Here is a 24166-nt window from a genome sequence, read left to right on the forward strand (position 1 = left end):
CATTATTATTGTCACTATTATTGTCAATTGACAATTATGAATTGTCACTATTAATATAATTGATAATTCATAAACAATGTGTCAGGTCTCTGGCTCTGAGCCAAGCCCTCACCCCTCATCCGAGGGAAAAAACGTCCCCAGAGGCTGAAGGGTTTGAGGGCGAGGATAGAGTAGATCAAGCTCCTTCCATGGAATCCACTGCACGCTTGAAGCATCTGGATACCTGCCTTTTAGAAGGTTCAGCTGAGACATGAGAGGTGGAGATCAAAATCCACAAGAATTTAACCCAAAACAAATCAAGCCTTTAGAACTAACTTCCAGTAGTCAAGAATCACAGGAAATAGAAGAAAGCAGTAAATGAAACCGTAAGGAAATAATTGAGACAAATCTATAAGACAATTGACTTGGTCTCTTAAAAATTCATTAAAAAAACAGGTGAGGGGAGGGATTATTCTAGATTCCTTGATCGGATCTTGATTTGGAAAAAACAAAACCCACTTATAAAAGATATCCAGGGGTGGGCCGGCCCCGTGGCTTAGCGGTTGGGTGCGCGCGCTCCATTGCTGGCGGCCCAGGTTCGGATCCGGGGCGCGCACCGATGCACCGCTTCTCTGGCCATGCTGAGGCCGCGTCCCACATACAGCAACTAGAAGGATGTGCAGCTATGACATACAACTATCTACTGGGGCTTTGGGGAAAAAAAAAAAAAGGAGCAGGATTGGCAATAGATGTTAGCTCAGAGCCGGTCTTCCCTCAGCAAAAAGAGGAGGATTAGCACGGATGTTAGCTCAGGGCTGATCTTCCTCACAAAAAAAATAAATAAATAAATAAAAGATATCCAGGGGATAATGAGGAAATCTGAATATGGACTGGGTTTTAGATATTCCAGGAAAATGGTAAATTTTCTTGGCTGTGGTAATGGTATTGGGGAATATGTTTATTTTTGGGAAATGCACACTGAAATATTTAGGAGTGAAGTGTCATGGGCTCTACAGCTTTGTTAATTATGCAGATACACATTTAGAGAGACAGAGAGGGAGACAGATAAGTGAATATGGCAAAAGTTAACCATTGCTAAAATTAGTAGTAGGCATATACAGTTATTCATTGTACTATTTCACATTTCTGTAAGTTTGACAATTATCATAAGAAGTCCAATACAAAAACCACAGGAGCTGACCCTCTAAGGAAGGGCCCCTCAGGAAAATCTGCTACATGGATTTGGGACCCCTAGGCACCCCACACACACCAACCCAGCGCTGCAGACATTCGCTTCTCACAGGAAGCAAACGCGGCTGTCCCTGTGTCTCCGGCTCTGCTGGCCACCAGTCCCTAGCAGGCCTGCCAAGGCACTGAAACGTCCTTCCAGAAGCAGCCTGCCCCTCTGTGATGAGAAAAGAGGATTATGTGCTCCCGGCAGGTCCTTAGTGGAAAGGTTCTTTGTGATAATTAGGCTGTACCTAAAGGACCTTTGTCAAAAGTGTCTTTTGATTAGAAATCATGTTTGTGTGCTTTTTTTCTTTTCCTTTTTTTTAAAACAAATTTAAATGTGTTCTCTTGAATAGATAAAACATTCACATGGCTCGAAATTAAAATGACAAAAGGGAATGCAGTGAAGTCTTTCTCCCACCCTCTGCCCAGCCACTCAGCTCTTCTCCCCCGACACCCCACAAGGCAACTCACATGACCAGTTTCTCAGGTATCCTTTTAGAGACTTTTTTCCCTTGTGCAAACATTTAAATTTATTCAAATATTTAAATTTATTTAAATATACCACCTTTTACACAAATGGTGATATCTATATATAGCCAATACCCCACCCAGCAGCTGGGTTCCTGGCATAACTTGAGAAATCACAGCATTCTGAAAAGGAAGATCTGATGCCCCTGTAGCTGGATCAGCGAATCTGAAATATGATGAAGCTGCTTTATGCTATCAGCCTCAAAACACAGCCAGTGGCCCAGGAGGCTGGTCCTGGGTCACAGGAAATCACATCAGATTTCTCCTTAGTTGCTTCGTGCTAATAGGTCAGTGGAAAGAGCATCAACATAGTCCACTTGAAAAGTAAAAGGCAAAGGGTCCACTCAGACAGCACATGAGAGAGCCTTCCTAAGCCATAATTTGAATTTCAGATAAACAACAAATATATTCTTAGCCTAAGTATTTCCCAATGAGACCACCAAGACGGAGGGATGCCCCCACTGAGTTTGTATCTCTGGTCGATAGGTTACAATGTAAAGGGATGAGATGGACCTGGCTGCGCTTGGAAGGGTGGAGAACTCGCTCAATTTGGGCTGGGAAATCAGCAAGCCTGCTCCATTGGAGCAAAGTGTCTCAAACTGTTAGTGATGGAGACTCAGATCATGTAGCTATGGAGTGGTGGAACTTCAGGTAACTTGGCAGAAATACGTTAAGAAGTTGATGTATAATGGACATATACTGCAGCCTTTGATATAGTTCTACAGAAAACAGGCACGTTTTGGTCAAAAGCAGAGAAAGAAAATACAGCTTAGCTGAGAGATTCTTTTTGACTACGACTAGGAATCCATACTGATCAAGAGTCAGATAATCTTGAACTTTGCAGGACAGAAAAAGTGAAATTCTTTGGCTCGTGCTAAAGTTTTTGTGCAAAAGCATTGAGACAATTGGGATGATGGTTATAAAAGTGTGTGTTTGTCAGAGTTCACACAACGCTACACTTCAATACACCTGACTTAAAAAAAAAAAAAAAGAAAAAACCTGACAATACCAAATGCTGGCAAAGATGAGGAGCAACGGGAACTCTCAAATGTTGAAAAAGAAGGCAGAAGTAAATTACACAAACAAAACACCTTGGCATAATGGCACTTAAAAAATCTATCCCTGTTGAAAAGAATATTTGGGAGAAAGGGTGAAAATGGAGAAGGAAGTATCTTAAACACCCTTGGCCCGTATCAGAAAAAAGTAAGATTTACATGATCTAGCGAGATAAAGTTGCAGGGAAGAGAGATTCTGTTGTCCATGATGGGATCTATCCCAGGACAAAATGTCTAGGAAAGAGACACCTCCATTAAAACGCAAGTGGACTTCCAAGTGTCTTGACATGAGTACAGCCATGTTTGGCCGCTCCATTGACCTACAGCCACCAGCACAAAAAAGAAATACAAAGCTGCTTTCTGTGTGGTGGGAACTGGCCTTTTCCCGGGAACTGGCCTTTCTCCCACGGAGAGAGTTGCAAGTTGTAACATTTCAAGGCTCTTGGAGCGTCCTGGCCCGGAATGGACTGGCCATCTGTGCCGGGCTAGGACGATAACCAAAGAGAACAATGCACGTGCGCAACTACTGGGCTGGGACGTTAGCCAGGGGGCTCAGTGCACGTACGCCACTGATAACCATTTGTACATGGAAACACTAAATGCTTGCTCTGCAAACTCTGTAATTGCTTACTCTGAAAATTACTGATGGTATAAAAACTGCTGGAAACGGAGCCTCAGAGAGAGTTCCACCTAGAGAGAGTTCCACCTGTGGAAGGGACACCTTGCCCAGGACGTGTGATCCTTGCCCAGCCGCGTCGATTGACAGGGCTCTCCCGGCAGTGGGGCGTGGATGTTGTGAGTAACTGATTTGATGTGAAGTAATTGATTTGATATGAAGTAATTGATTTGATGTGTTCTCTTTCGGTCAACCTGGTGTTTCTCTTTCCGGTTGATTTGTGTCATTTCTCTTCAGCTGATGTGGGTGTTTTCCCTTTCCAGTCGGGCTGATGTTTTTTTTCCCTCTTAATATTTGACCTATTTGGATCTGTTTGCAGACTGTTGCCTTTACTATCCTCTATATAATAAAATATACCTTCGGTCCATTTGTTTGGAGTGGAAAGTGTCTTTTACGTCTCCGATCGAATCCCCGAACCTCTCTTAACATAATTGGCGCTGTGAGCAGGATTCGATTAAGGAGATGCCTTTCCTATTCAAACGAAAGGTAACTGAAGCCAAGGTGGAAGGGATTCCAGGATGGGAGGACCCTCCCTTTTGCACTCTGGCTGGGGAGTGGGCTCATAGGTCAGGGTTATGTAAAGCTTGGGATGCTCGTCTGCGACGATTTGAACCGTTGGATGTGACCAAAGCTTTGCAGACGGTGGAAAAGAAAGAGAAAGATGATGTTTCTTTTTTGGCACGGCGAGGTTGGTGTTTGTTGACTGCTTATCGCCGGGCTATAAAAGATAGGGATAAGATACAAACAGAGAAGGCACTCTTGGAAACAAAATGTCGCCGGGCTGTAGAAGATAGGGATAAAATACAGACAGAGAAGGCACTCTTAGAAACAGAATGTCGCCGGGCTATAAAAGATAGGGATAAGATACAAACAGAGAAGGCACTCTTAGAAACGGAATGTCGCCGGGCTGTAGAAGATAGGGATAAGATACAGACAGAGAAGGCACTCTTGGAAACGAAATGTCGCCGGGCTATAGAAGATAGGGATAAGATACAGACAGAGAAGGCACTCTTGGAAACGGAATGTCGCCGGGCTGTAGAAGATAGGGATAAGATACAGATAGAGAAGGCACTCTTGGAAAAAGAATATTCAGATTTACAGTTGCCTGAAGTCAAGGTGGAAAAAATTCCAGGATGGGAGGACCCTCCCTTTTGCACTCTGGCTGGGGAATGAACTCATAGGTCAGGGCTATGTGAAGCTTGGGATGCTCGTCTGCGACGATTTGAACCTTTGGATGTGACCAAAGCTTTGCAGACGGTGGAAAGGAAAGCGAAAGATGATGTTTCCTTTTTGGCACGGCGGGGTTGGTGTTTGTTGACTGCTTATCGCCGGGCTATAGAAGATAGGGATAAGATACAGAAAGAGAAGGCACTCTTGGAAAAAGAAAATTCAGATTTGCAGTCTCGCTTGGCTATGATTCAATGTCAATATCATGCACTGGGAGATCAGGCTCATAACTACCAAGCTATAGCAGAAAAGGCTGCTATAAGAGTTGCCAAATATAAATATAGAAAGAGGAGAGGAAAAATAAATGAACAAAAAGTTCATATGGCCATAGCATCGGCCGGTCCTAAGTGGGACCCGGACACATGGGATGGTGATATCTGAGATGATGATTCTAAAACTGATTATGAGGAAGAGGAAAAACCGCCCAAACGCACAGAGGCACGTCCTCTTCGCCGTCGGCGGATGGAAATGGATGGTAATCATTCTGTAAAGAAAGATGTGATTGAGGATTTTAACCAACAAGAAATTTCTGATATTTTAGCCCGGGCTACACAAAAGCCTAGAGAAGCCATTATAACCTGGCTTGTTCGCCTATATGATATGGGCGCTACAGGAATTAATCTGGATGCAAGAGATGCTTTTAAATTTGTAATTTTGTCCAATGATCCAATAATATGGGGAAATAAATTATGGGAAGACATATGGTTATGGTGTCAAAACACGATTGTTACTGTATTTCATGTTGATGCTCACAGTTCTTTAATTTCTGCAGAACGAAAGCATAATTCTCATGCTGATCAGCTGGTGCAGATTCGTGCAACGCACAACCCAGGCTTAGCACAATGGGTCCACGAAAAGAGTGGACACTTGGGAGAACAAGCTTCATACAGGTGGGCACAACAAAGGGGAATCCTTGTCACCCATGATGATATTGCCACTGCAGTACAACAGTGTCAGTTATGCCAACAGTTAAATAAACGGGGAGTTCCACACCCCTACCAAGGTCATATCCAAAAGGGATTATTTCCCGCCCATACCTGGCAAATAGATTTTATCGGACCATTGCCAAATTCTTGTGGATATACTTATGCCTGCACTGCTGTTGATACATATTCTGGTTATTTATTGGCTATACCAGCTAAAGTGGCCACCCAACAGAGTGCCATAAAATTATTAGATATAATCAAGTTATATTATAGAACACCAAGGCAAATTCAGAGTGACAACGGTTCCCACTTTACAGGTAAGTTGATTCAAACCTATACCAAAGAAAATTATATAAAATAGATTTATCATATACCTTATTACCCCCAAGCTGCAGGCCTCATAAAACGAATGAATAGATTGCTTAAACAACAATTGAGGAAACTTGGTCATGGCTCATTAAAGGGGTGGCACAACCATCTAAGTACTGCTCTAAATGTGTTAAATAACAGGCCATTAGGCCCTAATGAGACTCCTCTGTCAAGGTTGTTACCAACAAAGATTACAAAAGTGGCAGCCGCCACCCATGAGCTTATGACCTTAACCTATTGGCCCCTGACTCAGTCTGCTAAACCGCCTTTTCGTGCCACGGCCGAAGCGGCTGGATTGGATTTATCTACTGTTCATTCTATTCAATTGCCCCCTAAGAGGCAGTCTATAGTCCCTACTGGGATAGGGATACAATTTCCCAAAAATACCTTTGGTTTGTTAAAAAGACGCTCTGGACTGGCAGCAAAAGGTATTGATGTACTAGGAGGAGTTATTGATCCAGATTATCAAGGAGAAATAAAATTTATATTATATAATGGTAGTGACACAATACTAACTGTAGAGTCTGGGGAACGAGTGGGACAATTATTGGTGCTTCCCCTCCTGACTCCAAATGTGTCACAAGGACAACCTCCAAGTAAATTAACTAAAAGAAGAATGCAAAGATTTGAGTCTACAGATAGATAGAAACCTGGAGCAAAGGTATGGGTGACACATCCACCCAATGCGGCTCCACGTGCCGCAAAAGTAGTGGCCCAAGGGCCCACTGCAACGCTCATAGTAATGTATCCAAGAAATAAACAATTATATCATGTTCCTAAAAATTCTGTTTCTTTGCGTGAATAGATATTCCTGCTGTGTTTGCTATGCTGTGCTGCACTTCCATGTCTGCTGCAGACCTACATGCCAACTAATGTCTCCATAGGACAACCTTTGACCCTGCACTGCTGGACCAACTGCTCTACACCAGTGGGACCTATAACCTGGACTATGAATGGCCGAAAAATTTGGTCTCAAAAACATCAAGCAATCTCTCAGTATAAGCCTATATCTGACCAGTCACAGAAAACTAGTTATAATTTCTCTATTACCCTGCCTTCTGCTACCCTCCGTGATGGGGGCTGGTCTGGACTTCTGCAAGCTAATTTGTTAGGCCTAAGTGTTATCTTATCTAATGTTATCTTTGATGCTATACATGATTTGCAAGATCAAGTTAATAACATTTCATATTCTAAGGGGTTGTTTGATTGGTTACCTTGGGGTTTGGGTCCTTTATTGCGAGATAGTTTTATAATTATTGTAGTCATTAGATTTTAGATTCTTGGATGTGCCTTATGTACTTGCGTACAAAGTTCATTGTCTGTGCATATGATGTCTTATGGTTAATGGAAACGGCCACGGCCGAATATGTCTTGACATGAGTACAGCCATGTTTGGCCGCTCCATTGACCTACAGCCACCAGCACAAAAAAGAAATACAAAGCTGCTTTCTGTGTGGTGGGAACTGGCCTTTTCCCGGGAACTGGCCTTTCTCCCACGGAGAGAGTTGCAAGTTGTAACATTTCAAGGCTCTTGGAGCGTCCTGGCCCGGAATGGACTGGCCATCTGTGCCGGGCTAGGACGATAACCAAAGAGAACAATGCACGTGCGCAACTACTGGGCTGGGACGTTAGCCAGGGGGCTCAGTGCACGTACGCCACTGATAACCATTTGTACATGGAAACACTAAATGCTTGCTCTGCAAACTCTGTAATTGCTTACTCTGAAAATTACTGATGGTATAAAAACTGCTGGAAACGGAGCCTCAGAGAGAGTTCCACCTAGAGAGAGTTCCACCTGTGGAAGGGACACCTTGCCCAGGACGTGTGATCCTTGCCCAGCCGCGTCGATTGACAGGGCTCTCCCGGCAGTGGGGCGTGGATGTTGTGAGTAACTGATTTGATGTGAAGTAATTGATTTGATATGAAGTAATTGATTTGATGTGTTCTCTTTTCGGTCAACCTGGTGTTTCTCTTTCCGGTTGATTTGTGTCATTTCTCTTCAGCTGATGTGGGTGTTTTCCCTTTCCAGTCGGGCTGATGTTTTTTTTCCCTCTTAATATTTGACCTATTTGGATCTGTTTGCAGACTTTTGCCTTTACTATCCTCTATATAATAAAATATACCTTCGGTCCATTTGTTTGGAGTGAAAAGTGTCTTTTACGTCTCCGATCGAATCCCCGAACCTCTCTTAACACCAAGTAGGAAGCTAATAAGCCCACTTCACATTTAGCAAATGCATGGTGCGTTAGCACCCTGACACCGTGCAGATCCTAAAAGCAGAGGCACTAGTGTGGAACTGATCGGCATGAAAGACAGGCGGCCTCCTGCTCACCGTGTTTCCCATAGTCTTCTAGGCCAGTGGCCTTGAGGTCCACACTGTGAATTTGGCACAAGACTCTGTTCATGGCAGTGTATATGGCCCGCCTCTCGCTGGGCTCCAGGCCTGGCAGAGAGGGGTCTTTGTAGACGAGGCCTGGGCAGTACTCCATCAGATAGAAGGGAGTGCCGATGACCCTGGGAGGGACGCAGACAGGGTGTTTCAGTGACGCGTGACGTGGCAGGCTGTTAGTGCTGGCACTGCTCTCTCTGCCCCACGTGTGTGCTCTGAGTGCTGGGGAAGGAGTTCAGACCCAGAGCACTGGATGTGTCCTTTTTCCTTTGCACACAAGCACAGGGGGTTAGAAGTACTCCCTCCCCAGACCAATCCACCCGCACCGCCCAGTCTATACTTTTTTGCCAGCATGCCTCACTTCTCTTCCGCCCATGGGTGGCCATCGGAATGGGGTTAAGTGTGACAATATAGGAAAGCTGCATGTCGAGAGAAGGAGCTTTGGAATCATACAGACCCAGGTTTAAAGCCCACCTCTGCCCCTTTCTAGCAATGTGATCCTGAGAGACTTACTAACCTTCTCTGGGCTTTGTTTTTTTAATCTGTAAAACTTTAAAGGGTATTTGTAAGAATTAAGGGAGTAAATATATATGGAGCGTCCGGCACTTGTGTCTGGTTCCAATGAGGGTTCAATAAATATCTCTTCTTATTGACATTATTTTTATCATTATCCAGTAATATGAATGGCACATACTATACCACCCTATAGTATTAAAGTGATACACCAAAATGTCATTAATCCATTTTTCAGTTATTACTAGAAATCAGTTTACTACTCCAAAAAGTTGTTTTGAAAATTCTACCATTATAACTGTTTATCCTCACTTGAACATGAGCTAGATATTAAATTATATTATTAAACTACTGTTAATTATCTTAAGTGTAATAATGCTGCTGTGGTTATCAAAGAAAATGTCTTTATTCTTAGGAGATGTATGCTATCTGCAACTTCCTTCAAAAGGTTCAGCCAAAAATAATTTATATATATATATAAAATATACTTACATATTTTATAAAATAATTATTTACTTATAAAATTGTAAAGTAAATTTATAAGGAAAATTATTCACTTATAAAATAATTATTTATAAGATATAGTTATTTCATAAATAATTATTTTATTATATAATTGTTACTATTTATATAAAATTATTTTATATGTAAGATACATATATACAGTATACATATATACAAAGCAAATGTGGTGAAATGTTAACAATGTTTTAATTTAGAAGTGTACATGAGTGCTCATTATACTACTTTTTCCTTCTTTCAACTCTTCTGTATGTTTCAAAATTTTCATAATTAAAAAGTTGGGAAAAAAGAGACAGACTCAAAAAGCATATTATAAAGCAGTTTAAAAACAGTTTAGAAAGACTACAATAAAAAAATTAACAAAAGCAACAACATGAAACTAAATGGATATATATTTTTAGAATGCTAAAAAAGATGCTTTCGGGGCCGGCTCCGTGGCTTAGCGGTTAAGTGCGCGCGCTCCGATGCTGGCGGCCCGGGTTCGGATCCCGGGCACGCCCCAAGGCACCACTTCTCCGTCCAACCCGAGGCCGAGTCCCACGTACAGCAACTAGAAGGATGCGAACCTATGACATACAACTATCTACTGGGGCTTTGGGGGGAAAAAAATGAATAAATAAAATCTTAAAAAAAAAAAAAAAAAAAAAAAGATGCTTTCTACCAATTCTCATAAAAGCAGGTATTGCTCTATCTTTCAAGATAACTTAAAGATCTGTGAAATTCTAGGGGAGCTTGCTATAAAGTCTCTTTTCTCTCCTACCCAAATTTTATTTGTCTTTACTCTAGCAAATTATAATTTGAGTTGGTATATGGGCTTTTCTCTTCTGTAGCTTGAATATACAATAAAAAAAATAAATCTGGACATTACCTTGAATCTTCACAGAGGTCAAGAACTTTGGGAACAGGTACTCCAGCATTTGCAAGGGCTCTCATTATCCTGCCAGAACAAAGAAAAATGAGCATCACTCCTGGTTGAATTAATGAAACTTTCTTGAAATTATTTTTCTGATTTAAAAATTAGTACATGCAGAAATTAAAATGGAAGTCTAAAAAATATTCAATTGACTCAAAAGTAGGTAAGAAGAACAAAAAACAGATGGAGCAAACAAAAATAAATAGTGACATTATAGACCTAAATCAAACATATCAGTAATTACCTTCAGTTTAATAGACTAAACATTTCAGTTAAAAGACAGAAATTGTCATACTAGATAGAAAAGCAAGACCTAACTATATGCTGTCTACCAGAGACATGCTTTAAATATAAAAAGGTACTAACTACAATGAGATATCACCTTACACCCGTTAGAATGGCTATAATTACCAAGACAAAAAATAACAAATGTTGGAGAGGACCTGGAAAAAAAGGGAACCCTCATATACTGCTGGTGGGAGTGCAAACTGGTGCAGCCACTATGGAAAACACTACGGATATTTCTCAAAAAATTAAAAACAGAAATACCATATGACCCAGCTATCCCACTACTGAGTCTTTATCCAAAGAACTTGAAATCAACAATTTAGAGAGACTTATGCTTCCCTATGTTCATTGCAGCATTATTCACAGTAGCCGAGATGTAGAAGCAACCCAAGTGCCCATCAACTGATGACTGGATAAAGAAGATGTGGTACATATATACCATGGAATACTACTCAGCCATAAAAAAAAGACAAAATCGTCCCATTTGCAACAACACGGATGGACTTTGAGGGTATTATGTTTAGCAAAATAAGCCAGAGAAAGACAAACACCACATGATTTCACTCACATGTGGAAGATAAACAAACATGGATAAAGAGAACAGATTAGTCGTTACCAGAGGGGAAGGGGGTTGGGGGACTGGGTGAAAGGGGTAAAGGGGCACATATATATGGTGACTGACAATAACGTACAACTGAAATTTCACAATGTTATAAACTATTATGACCTCAATAAAAAGAAAAAAAACAGTATGGTACTGGCATAAAAACAGACACAAAGACCAATGGAACAGAATCAAGAGCCCAGAAATAAACCCTCCCATGTATGGTCAACTAATATTGGACAAGGGAGCCAAGAATACTCAGCAGGGAAAGGACTGTCTCTTTAATAAATGGTGTTGGGAAAACTGGATCATCACATGCAGAGAATAAAACTGGACCCCTGTCTTATACCACTTACAAAAATTAACTTGAAATGGATTAAAGACTTAAACATAAAACCTGAAACCATAAAACTCCTAGAAGAAAACAGAGAAAAAACACCCTAACATTGGTCTCAGCAATAATTTTTTGGATATGACACTGAAAGCAAAAATAAATGAAGGGGAGTACACCAAACTAAAAAGCTTCTGCACAGCAAAAGAAACGACAAAATGAAAAGGCAACCTACAGGATGGAAGAAAATATTTGCCAGCCATCTATCTAATAAGGGGTTACATATAAGGAACTCATACAACTCAATCGCAAAAAAACAAACAATCTGATTAAAAAATGGGCAGAGGACTTGAATAGACATTTTTCCAAAGAAGACATATGGATGGCCAACAGGTCCATGAAAAGATGCTCAGCATCTCTAATCATCAGGGAAATGTAAATCAAAACCACGATGAGATGTCCCCTCACACCTGTTAGAATGGCTATCATCAAGAAGACAAGAAATAACAAGTGTTAGTGAGGATGTGGAGAAAAGGGAACCTTTGCGCACTCTTGATGAGACTGTAAATTGGTACAGCCACTATGGAAAACTGTATGGAAGTTCATCAAAAAAATAAAAATAGAACTGCCATATAATCCAGCAATCCTACTTCTAGGTCTATATCCAAAGGAAATGCACTCGGGATCTCGAAGAGACACCCTCATGTTCACTGCAGCATTATTCACAATAGCCAAGATATGGAAACAATCTAAGTGTCTGTGAATGGATGAATGGATAAGGAAGATGCGACATATATATAACATAACATAATATAATATAATATATAATGGAATTTTGTTCCACCACGAGAAAGAAGGAAATCCAGCCATTTGGTGACAATGTGGATAGACCCTGAGGGCATTATGCTAAGTGAGATAAGTCAGACAGAGAAAGAAAAATACTGTATGATATCACTTATATGTAGAACCTAAAATAGCCCAACTCATAGAAGCAGAAAGTAGAATGGTGGTTGCTAGGTGCTAGGGGACCGGAGAATTGGGGAGATGTTGGTCAAAGGGGACAAACTTCCAATTATAAGATGAGTAAGTTCTGGGATGTAATGCTCAGCACAGTGATTATAATTAACAACGCTGTATTATATACTTGAAAGTTGCTAAGAGAGCAGATCTTAAATGTTTTCACCACAGGGAAAAAAGGTAATTACGTGAGGTGATGGAAATGTTAACTAACTCTATTGTGGTAATTATTTCACAATATATAAGTATATCAAATCATTGCATTGTATGACTTAAACTCATATACTGTTATATGTCAATTATATCTCAATAAAGCTGGGGGATAAAAGAAAAAAAAACGTAGAAAAAAATAAAAGAATGGAAAGAGAAGTACCAGGCAATTGGTAAGCATAAGAAAGCTGGCGTAGCTACATTACTAATCAGTAAAAAGCCCAAATACTTGGAAATTATATAACACACTTCCATATAAGCCATAGATCAAAGAAGGAATCACAAGGGAAATTAGAAAATATTTCAAACTGTAATAATAATAAAAATATAACATGTCAAAATTTGTGGGAAGCAGATGTGCTTAGAAAGTAATTTATAATTTTCAATTCTCATATTAGAAAAGGAAGATTTTAAATCAAAGGCCTAAGGTTACACCTAAGAAGGTAAAAATAAACCCTTAGTAAGTAGATGGAAAGGAATAAAGATAAGAGCAGAAATAAATGAAATAGAAAACAAACAAACAAACAAATTTAACAAAACCAAACATTGGTTCTTGGAAAAGACCAACACAATTGATAGAGCCGTGGGTAGACTGATGAGAGAGAGAATACGAATTATCAACCAATACCAGGAATGATAAAGACAGGAAATCACTAAGATTCTACATAGACTAAAAGGATAATAAGGGAATATTATGAACAATAAATTCGATAGCTTAGATGAAATAAACAAATTCCTTGGAAATTACAACTTACCAAAACTGAAACAAGATGAAATAAAATATCTGAATAACTCAATACATATATTTTTAATTTTATTTATTTATCTTTCCCCCAAGGCCCCAGCGGACAGTTGTATGTCACAGTTGCACATCCTTCTAGTTGCTGTATGTGGGACACGGCCTCAGCATGGCTGGAGAAGCGGTGCATTGGTGGGCGCCTGGGATCCGAACCTGGGCCACCAGTAGCGGAGTGTGCGCACTTAACCGCTAAGCCACGGGGCCGGCCCTAACTCAATATTTTTTAAATTGAATTCATAATCAATCAATCAAGATTTTAGGAAAACCTTTTCCTAAAGAAAACTCCAGGCTGATGGGTTTGCTGGTAAATTCTATGAAACGTTTAAGGAAGAAATTTTTAAAATTTTTAAATAGAAAAATACTCAGTCTTATCACCAGTAATTGGCTCCTGCTTTTGCCTGCCTGGAGTCCTTTCCCCTCTTTATGTTCTGATAATAATACCTAGACCTTCTTTTGGGAAACAGCTCTCCCCCACTGTAGGTCCACATGGTTTGGGTGGGACTGACCCAACTCCTGGTTTCAGGGATGGGCATAAGACCCACATATGGCCAATCTAAACAATGCATCCTCCTGACCACAGAGACTGGTTCAGGGACAAACCTGTGACCCATATTGGGCCAATGAGTCAATCTCGGGAAGCATGCTGGAATGTTCACTGGGGTTATCAAGGGAAGAAGAGGCGAGAGATGGAGAGAGAAAGAGAATGAATGGGTCCTGGTAACATTATTTGGGCCCCTTGGATCCAGCCATGCCTCAAAGATTTAAATTATGAAACCAATAAAATTTTACTACCTCTCTTCCTTTTTTTTTTTTTTATAACTTTATTTCTTTCTTTCTTTTTCCCCAAAGCCCCAGTAGATAGTTGTATGTCATAGTTTCACTTCCTTCTAGTTGCTCTATGTGGGACGCGGCCTCAGCATGGCCGGAGAAGCGGTGCGTCGGTGCGCGCCCGGGATCCGAACCCGGGCCACCAGCAGCGGAGAGCACGCACTTAACCGCTAAGCCACGGGGCTGGCCCTCTCTTGCTTTTTTTTTAATGCTTAAGTTAGACTAGGTGGGTTTCTGTCATTTGGAACCAAAGACTACTACTAACATGCTACCCAAACATGACCATGGTAAACATGCTAGTGTGCTCCTTTCTAATATTTTTGTTTCTATAGATAAGTCTCAAAAAAAAAAAAAAAAACATAGTTAAGATAATTTTATATACTTTGTTTTTATTACCTTAAAATTTTATCATACACATGGGCCGGCCCCGTGGCTTAGCGGTTAAGTGTGCGTGCTCCGCTACTGGCGGCCCAGGTTTGGATCCTGGGCGTGCACCGACGCACCGCTTCTCCGGCCATGCTGAGGCCGCATCCCACAGCAACTAGAAGGATGTGCAACTATGACATACAACTATCTAGTGGGGCTTTGGGGGGGGCGGGAAGAGGAGGATTGGCAATAGATGTTAGAGCCAGTATTCCTCAGCAAAAAGAGGAGGATTAGCATGGATGTTAGCTCAGGGCTGATCTTCCTCACAAAAAAAAAAAAAATTTTTATCATACACATTCTTATGTTATTATAGGCATACTTTTTTTTTTTTTTTTTTTTATTTATTTTATTTTTTCCCCCCAAAGCCCCAGTGGATAGTTGTATGTCATAGCCGCACATCCTTCTAGTTGCTGTATGTGGGACCCGGCCTCAGGATGGACGGAGAAGTGGTGCCTCGATGCGCACCCGGGATCCGAACCCGGGCCGCCAGCATCGCAGCGCGCGCACTTAACCACCAAGCCACAGGGCCGGCCCTTAAAGATTTTATTTATTTATTTTTTCCCCCCAAAGCCCCAGTAGATAGTTGTATGTCATAGCTGCGCATCCTTCCAGTTGCTGTATGTGGGACGCGGCCCCAGCATAGCCGGAGAAGTGGTGCGCACCCGGGATCCGAACCCGGGCTGCCAGCAGCGGAGCGCATGCACTTAACCGCTAAGCCACGGGGCCGGCCCCTATAGGCATACTTTTATTGGCTGCAATAATAGCATAATCACTAAGGCTGGCCTATGGAATCTCACTGCCCCTGGTGTGAAGCCAGAGTCCATCAGTCACATGCTAGTTGTGTGTCCTGGGCCTGGTGCTTAACCTCTTTAAGCCTCACTTTCCTCATCTGTAAAATGGGGATCATAATAGTAACATATCAAGGAGTTGTTGTGAGAATGTTTTGAGTTAACAATACATTCAAAGCATTTATTACAGTGCATGGCACATACTAAACCCTCCATAAATGTTAGCTAGTACTATTACTGTTGTTGTTGCAACAAGTAGATACACCAAGGTTTACTTAATCATTTCCTGATTATTATACCTTTAGGGTGGGTGCAATTTTTTATTATAAACAATACTGTGGTGAGCATATAAATACATAAAGCTTTTTTCCCTATTTAGAATTACTTTTTTAAGAGAAATCCCCTAATTGGAATTATTAAGTCTAAAAGTAAGACTACTCTGAGGTTTTTAATAAATTATGTCATACTGTTTTCCAAAACAGCAGTTCAAATTTACATTTGACATTTTATAGGCAAACACTATGTTACATTTCATCTTCAAATGCACATTTTATTCCTTTACTAAAGTGGAAATTCTGTGCATTCCTAGACTTCTGGGATGTCATTCTAGCACTCCAGAATTCCTCAGTACCTCCAGGAATGGTTAGAGAGAGTTTACAAGCAGGATGCATAAAATGGAGTGCTGGTTTTACATTTCTAGGGTCTTTCTTCTATAGATACAGACCTGCTATTACATAGGCACATATACTGCTCAGAAACTGCTATAGGTTTTCTTGCTGATGAACCCCTAAGGCTTCAAAATTGTCAGTCATCAGTCCCTCAACACTCGGAGAAGTCGGATTCTAGGAACCAAAAAGTCCAGAGGAGAGGCAGTAAATGGCGACAACCAGAAGGGGCGAGGAGCTGAAGTCACGCTTTCCTTATTACTCTCTGTGACTTTCCTTCTGCAGAGCACACTAGGCTGGAAGGAAGGAGGAAGAGGAAGAGAGAGTCTTCCGGGAGAGGAAGTCCCACTCTGGAGCCCATTCGCAGCTTTGCCACTCACTCTCCAAAAGATTTGCAGCTAGTTTTTTTTTTCAACCTAATACATTTAAATTTTCCTATTTGCAATGCAAACTATTTTATTTGGGATGGATTGTAACACATTTATTCTTTGAAACATTTTATTATGGAAAGTTGCAAACATATATAAAAGTAGAGAGATTCATATAATAAACCCCCATGTACCTATCACTCAGTTTCAACAACAATCAACTCATGGCCACGCTTGTTTGGGCTACAGCCCCACTAATAGATTGATTTTAAGACTAAAGGTCTTGGGCCGGCCCCGTGGCTTAGCAGTTGGGTGCGCGCGCTCCGCTGCTGACGACCCGGGTTCGGATCCCGGGTGCGCACCGACACACTGCTTCTCCGGCCATGCTGAGGTGGCGTCCCACATACAGCAACTAGAAGGATGTGCAGCTATGACATACAACTATCTACTGGGACTTTGGGGGAAAAAATAAAATAAATAAAATTAAAAAAAAAAAAAAAAGACTAAAGGTCTTAAAGGCTTTGAGACTAAAGAGTATCTCAATAATGCCTTTTTTCGTCTAGAGGTTCCATAAAAGTCTTGTCTCCTAGAGGTTTAGGTATAGAAAAGAGAAAACAAACTTCTGAATGAAATTAGATTATATGTTCTTATTTGAAATAATTTGGGAGAGTCATACTTCTATTTTTGAAAGTCTCAAGGCACTTTGATGGCATGTTCAGGGGCTAAGCTGCGGAGGCTGGGTGGCGAGCGCACCCTGCACCCCAAGACTTACCTGAACTCCCTCTCCACGGCATGGGCGGATGGAAGCAGTGTCCCCGGGGGTTTCTTCCTCAGAACCAGCTGACGGTCTGCCAGCCTGATGTAGTAAGTTGGATTTGACTGCCCATGATCAAACTGAAGGAGTTCCATTGGGCCTGCAAGTGTGAAAAAAAAGAAAACTCACACCAGCTCTAGAGGACGGATCTGGACAGACGTGCTTTCTTTCTAATGAGCTCCACATCTGGGATGCAGAACATCCTATCTGAGATGCACCATAAGGAAAGCACCTCCTCCCTGGGTACCAGAAGTGACTGAGTCACAGGCATACCCCGTCAGCTCAGGTCCAGGATCGCCTGTCACTACAGCGTGGCAAAGGTCACTCTATTTACACTACAATAATTTCTCACTTTGTACGGGTATCCAATTTTGTCCTTCTTGCCAACTCCTGCTCCGTGAAGAAAAGCTTTCTAGTTCTGTTTATCAACCACAAGCACAGTCATGGCAACTCATCTTGCTAAATGGAATGCTTTAAGCCCAAGGATGAAAAATGTCCTTGTGCGACCCTCAGCCCATACTTGGCCAAACCATGCCTGACGCTGGCTCGACAGCTGACAGGAGCTCTGCAGAAGCCTGCAGCTTAAGCCAAAGCTGCTTTCACGAGATGCACTTTCCCACCCCAGTAGGCTGAACTCTGGAGAAACATCCTAATTAACCTTCAGCTTCATAACAAGACTGAACTCTGGACATAGACTCGTTTCACTTGGTCAGAAGAGCAGGAAATGCGAGTTTGCCTGAGTTCGCTGGCCTGGTCAGAGAGGGCCCTTCAGCTTTGTAGAAGCACTACGACCAATCCAGTCACTGGAAAACATCATAACATGAAGCTCCATAAAGAAAGACTTTTTCGAGGATCAATGGGTAAAGCAAAACTTTATCACCAGGTAGGAATTTCTTCAAAAGCTCATGAGGCACCTGTTTTTCTGAGGGTGGAATGTGAAGAATGAGAGAGGGACCGTTGAAGAGATGGAGACAGCTTGTCACATTTTAAATTCACGCAACTTTTAAATCACCTTCACAAAACAGGCTGTCACGTCAAAAAACTTAGAAACACTCAAACGCCCCTGGGCACATCCGGCAGTCGCAAGTTCCTCTCCTCCACTGCTGCCACTTCACACTCTCAGGGGTAGGCGGGCAAGCACACTTTTGGGGATCTATAGAAAAGGAGGTAATGCTTCTTCCCAAGTAAAACTGAAAGCAGCACTCAGCTCCGCCTGGCCCAGCGGCTATTTTCCTCACCACATCCCTCTGTGTCTCCAGCATATTCCACTAGGGTTTGAAAGTGAGAACCAGACTGAAAGCCTAGCCTTTACGAAAACACAGAAACTTAAATACCTGTGGTTTGGGTCCCCAGTAAGTCTCTGAGGTACTTCTTCAGGGAATCCTTTGGAATTTCCATTGTCTTTCTCACGGGGCGAGTGTTGGGAATAACCATTCTCAATGTAAAACCCAAAAGAGTTTCCAATTCCCTTACTGCAGTCTCTGGGTCATTAACCTGATTTCAAAGAGAAAATTGAACATGTTAACCTGGTTAACACTGGTTAACCCTGAGCTCTCCTCCTGTCTCTTCTCTAAGAGGGTAGTTTTTTAGAGGGAAATATCCTAGAAGTCAGTCTCCTAAGCAAAGACTTTGGAGCCAGGATATTCACCTAATGAGGAAGCCACAGAATGGGTTTCCTCTTCCCATTTAATTCCTAACCACATTAAACTTTCTTATCTGCTGGAAAGAGGGCCAGTTAAGAGTCCATGATATTCTCTTGTGCCAGGAGGGCAGAATATTGTGCTGTGGCATCCACTCTGTCCCTCTGAGCCCATCAGCTTCAGAATGAAAACCCCAACATAGGGGCTGGCCTCATGGCCTAGTGGTTAAGTTCAGCGTGCTCCGCTTTGGTGGCCTGGGTTCGGTTCCTAGGCGTGGACCCACACCACTCGTTGGCAGCCATGCTGTGGCAGCAACCCACAGACAAAATAGAGGAAGATTGGCATAGATGTTAGCTCAGGGCAAATCTTCCTCAGCAAAAAAAAAAAAACAAGAAAGAAAGAAACTTGAACATAGAAAGCTGGGACCAAGACCCTCTCTCACATGGCTTCTTATGCTTCACAGCCATGACCTGGGGTGGTCTGTGTGGCTGGTCAAGACTGGCTCCCCACCCAGAACAGCATCACTACAACAGCCTGACTGCCATCACAAAGGTCTTAAGTCAATCACCTCCTTGTGTAAGTCTTTTCTCAAACTGCCTTCTTAATACGTGTTTGTCTTACCTCCCATTGAAAATACAAGCAGCTAGTCACATAGATTTCATAATTTATAAAAAATAAAGACTACAGCAGCATGGGGGAATACCACTAAACACAGCCACAACTACGAATGTGAGAGGACTGCACAGAAATGCTTACACTAGTGCCTGGTGCACAGTAGGGGTTCAAAAAATAGTGACCATTACCTTAATGGTGCAAATACCAAGGCTGGCAGCTGCCTTTATATTCGGTCCAAGATCATCAAGAAAGATGGACTCAGAAGGCTGCAGGCCGAGTCGCTCCAAGCACAGCTTATATATCCTGGGGTCTGGCTTGCAGATACCTTCCAGGCAGGATTCCACGACCTGAGGGAAGCACAGGATGAGAAGCGAATGTCCCTTAAAAGTGGCGCCCCCACACGGATGCTGGTATAGTTTTTGAAAAGAAGAGCAGAAGGAGGACAGCTGAGATTTGTTGTAACAAGTAACTTGAGAGTCTTACGATATCGAAGGGGAGGAAGACTATCCTCTACCCACTCTGGGTCCTTTCTGGCTGGGCTACAGATTAAACTGACGTGAGACCAAATAGCAGGAGAAAATTAAACAAAGTTTAATAACATGGATACATGAGAGAAACCAGGGAAACTAAGTTTCTCGACAAATGGCAGAGGTTTTCACCTTAAATAGCATCTTCAGATAGACAAAGGAGGATGTTGGGGTAGTGGTTTGGGATTTTGGAGGGGAAGAAGACAATTCACATGGAGATGGAAACGCAAATGTTTGTCAAACAGCTCTTTACAGGGCCACCTATAGAGAATGTGGCTGGAGAGACAGAATGTTTTATAAGATGGGCTTGTTGGTGCCTTTCTTATCGCATTTTTTTACATTATACTACAGCTCTCACATGGTAGTGGCTCCTTCCTGGAACAGGCCTTCTATGTTAAATTCTTTAGGCAGTTTGGGAGGGGAAGGTCAAATGTCCTTCAGAGAAAATAATCAAGGTAAAGAGACATATTTTGAGGTGGCCAATTTTGATCTCCCACAATATAAAATGATATTGCTTTTTTAAGTTTACCGATTTGGAAATACTGGGTTACAACCTGGAGGCAAACTTAGAAAACCAAAGTTCTGGTTCAGATAGTGACCTTGTGCAAACAGCAAAGCCACGATGGCCCTCAGTTTCATCATCAGTATAACAAGAATACTAATAGCCATCTTACCTGTCTTGGTGGTTGTTGTGAAACTTAAATAAAACTTGAATGATTTCCAAAATGACCAAGCATTTTGCTAGTATTAGATAGTGTGGCTAAAAAGAGCAGAGGAAAAGCTGAAAATTTCAGCTTTAGGGAAAGTATTTCACCAATTTTCTCAGAAACAAGGCACCGTTTACTGCTACAAAAGAAACATGACCTTAATGTCTATATTTCAGGAGTTAAAAAACAAACAGCCATAGTCGATTTAGACAGATAAATCCCACGGGAGGGCTGTCACAAAGAGGCTGTCAGTGGCCAAGACACTGTTCCTTTCACGCGAAGAGCCTCCTATCCTGACAGCCTTGCTTCAACGGTGTATCTGATCTGGAACCAGGGGGGCTGCTGAGGGTTCAGGAGAACCCCGAAAAGCCATCTCAGAGCCAGGCTCGCTCTGATCCAGCAGCCCCCTGGAAGTCCCCTCACACTGTCCCCAGGGCTTAATCTCCTATAAAGTGGGACTCACACAGCCACAGAGGCCTATAACCAATACCCTCTAGTCTGCCCTAAGAATAGAACTACGGTAAATCCCTGACTCCCTCCTGGAATGACCCCTGATCTCTAAGACCAAAGACAAGCCTGAGGGCCCCTCCCTCTACTCCACATTCACATTATTCGGAGTTGGGTGAGAACTGCCCTTTCAGGTAAACAAACGTCCTGCATAAACTGGACCTCTCTTCCTACTCTCGTATGGACCAGAACGAGCCGAAGGAAGACAAGGAGGCTCGTTCTAAAGAAAACGTCAATGGTGGGTAGCAGAGAAGCTGGGTGTTTCAGCAGCAATCACCGTACATGCTGCATGAAAGGAGCACAGCTGTACCGGCTGAGACAGGAGAGGGGAGCGGGGAGTGAACCCCGGGGAAGGGGGCCAAGCCCTGACAAGCAGACACGTCCTCTCACAGGTGATTATATTCCAGGGAAGTGAAAAAATTCTTAAGATTTAAGTTTGATAAGATCCCTGGCCTCCTCCTGCTCTGTTTTGCAAGATGAAAAAGCTCTGGAGATTTGTTTTACAACAATGTGAATATACTGAAACTATTGACCTGTACACTTAAAATGGTTAAGATGGGAAATTTTATGTTATGTGTTTTTTAACAAGAAAAAATAATGCAAAAATTTTTTTTAAAGAGCCACATATACCTCAGCAGAGACAGAGTCCTACAATATTGACTGAAGAGTTCAGGATCAGCCTCCAGTGTTGACAGAGATCCTAGGAGTGGTTACACTATCGTTACCCCTATCAAAATATTTTTTTTGCCTTATAGCTTTAGAGAACAAAAACCTAAACTCTTGCTCTTGAGGAAATTGGATTTTCAAAACTCCAGGTCTTCTGCAGACATAAAATACGAAAAACCATCAGAAAAGCTGCTGGAAAGCACAGGCCAGAGAGCCCGTGAAGTCTGAATAAACAAGTCTGTTAAATAGCAGCTTCTAGCTGAACGTGAGCCTGGCCAACTTAATTTGTCCAGATGAACATATTATCCCTGTAGCCGCACTGGATGGAAGGACTCGCTGAAAAGAATCACAGTGTACTGAACATGTAACTGTGTGCAACCACTATACAAAGTACTCGGCATACATTTTTCTCTGGGATCCATGCAGCTAGTTTACAGCAAAGAAATTGCTATTCTTGAATTACAGGCGAGGAAACTGAGGTTCAGGGAAGCACAGCTACGGCCCAGGGTCACCTGGCCACAAGCTGAGACAGGATTGAATCTGGCTGAGGTCCCCGGGCGCTCAGAGGGGAGGGAGCTTGCAGGAGGGCCGTGTTGTGGACAAGCGAGCGGGGAAACCCACAATCAAAGCAGGGATGGAGCCAGGAAAGGGGTACAGAGGAGGCAGAACTCTATCTCCGAGGGCTTTTCTACAGTGGGGAGGGAGGTAGAGGATGCAAACAGCATTAGGTTAGGCAGTTAACTTGAACACTTGTGCTCTGAATTTCTGCCTGTCAATTCTGCCAGGCTTTATGTTCTAAAATAGCAGTATCCAATAGAACTTTCTACTATGATGACGGAAATGCTATATCTTTGCTGTTCAATATAGTAGCCACTAGCCACACGTGGCGGCTGAGCACTTGAAATGTGACAGGTGGGTATTCCACAGAGTTGGGATTGTGTCTATCACAGTGACACAGTATCGCTTCCCGCCTAGCCCAGCCCCTGGCACATAGTAACTGCTCAGTAAGAATTTGTTTTCTGACTGAATGAAGTTTAAGCAAGTCATCTATCAATAACTCATATCTATCCCAGGATAATGATCTATTTTCTCTTAGGGAAATGGGGAATCTTTCACTGAAGTAACCTCCTGCCATAGAAGACCACTTCTCGACTCACTATATTCTCAGGGTACTTTGAGAGCCTAGCACTGTGTGCTCCGTCCACTATAGTAGTCACTAGCCATATGTGATTATTTACATGTAAATTAAAATGAAATAAAATTCAGTTCCTCAGTGACACTAGCCACATTTCACATAGCCATATGTGACTAGGATCACCCACATTGGGCATTTCCATTCCTCCAGAAAGTTCTATTGGACAGAGCTGGTCTAAGGATTAATGCCATAGAAATGGAGGGCAGCACGTCGATCTTTGAAGAGAAAAGGTCAAAGGGCCCATGAAGACGTGAGGGCTGACAGAAGTGTGTGATATGTGATGAACAAGGTTCAAATCCAGAATGGAAGGGAGTCTCTAACGCTGTGGTGTCAGCCAGTGATCAAATCCCACAAATGTCTCACCTTGCTAAGAGCTCAGTGATACTTTAAAAGTCCTCTTTTCGACCTGTTACGTCTAAACCTAATTTAGTCAAGTGTCTGAATAAAAACCCATTAGGCTCAAGATCTGCTGAAAGGCAGCGCTGACTGCTGCATCCTGAAATGAGCACAGAGACCCAACCTTGATTGTTCTGGATCACTTCAAGCTTACCACATCAAACTGTTTCCGGTCCAGGGGCAAAAAGCTTTTCCCATTGGGAAGATAAAAATTATTGCTCAAGACTGCAGTCCGAAGGCCTTTTGCCCGAATTTGAGTTATGGCCTCAGTCATCACTGGGAACTGCTTCGCCACTTGCTCACTGGTCAGCAGAGAGAAAAAGGAGTCCACAGGCACCGGGGTCTCTGACTAAGAACGGGGGAGGGGAGAGGAGAACCGGCAGTCATTAAGAGAAAGATCAACTGATCCCCAACAGAGGAAAACACACGTTCCTGTCTCCTACTG

The 24166-nt window shown here is 42.3% G+C and overlaps 1 protein-coding gene across 3 annotated transcripts in view; it reads right to left on the reverse strand.

The window, feature by feature from the left end:
* ACAD10 (acyl-CoA dehydrogenase family member 10) overlaps nt 1-24166 on the reverse strand; it is a 57432-nt gene that overhangs the window by 20701 nt on the left and 12565 nt on the right. For all 3 annotated transcript variants that reach the window (XM_087424211.1, XM_087424209.1, XM_087424210.1), the window contains exons 4-9: nt 23876-24070; nt 19912-20070; nt 18803-18962; nt 17427-17568; nt 10286-10354; nt 8326-8507 (exon numbers count right to left, since the gene is read on the reverse strand). In XM_087424211.1, coding sequence (XP_087280337.1) covers nt 8326-8507; nt 10286-10354; nt 17427-17568; nt 18803-18962; nt 19912-20070; nt 23876-24070 — 907 coding nt within the window. The remainder of the gene's footprint in view (nt 1-8325; nt 8508-10285; nt 10355-17426; nt 17569-18802; nt 18963-19911; nt 20071-23875; nt 24071-24166) is intronic.

The sequence above is a fragment of the Ceratotherium simum genome, chromosome 35, assembly GCF_057802395.1.
Source record: "Ceratotherium simum simum isolate JZ-2026a chromosome 35, ASM5780239v1, whole genome shotgun sequence".
In the NCBI taxonomy this organism is placed as follows: Eukaryota; Metazoa; Chordata; class Mammalia; order Perissodactyla; family Rhinocerotidae; genus Ceratotherium; species Ceratotherium simum.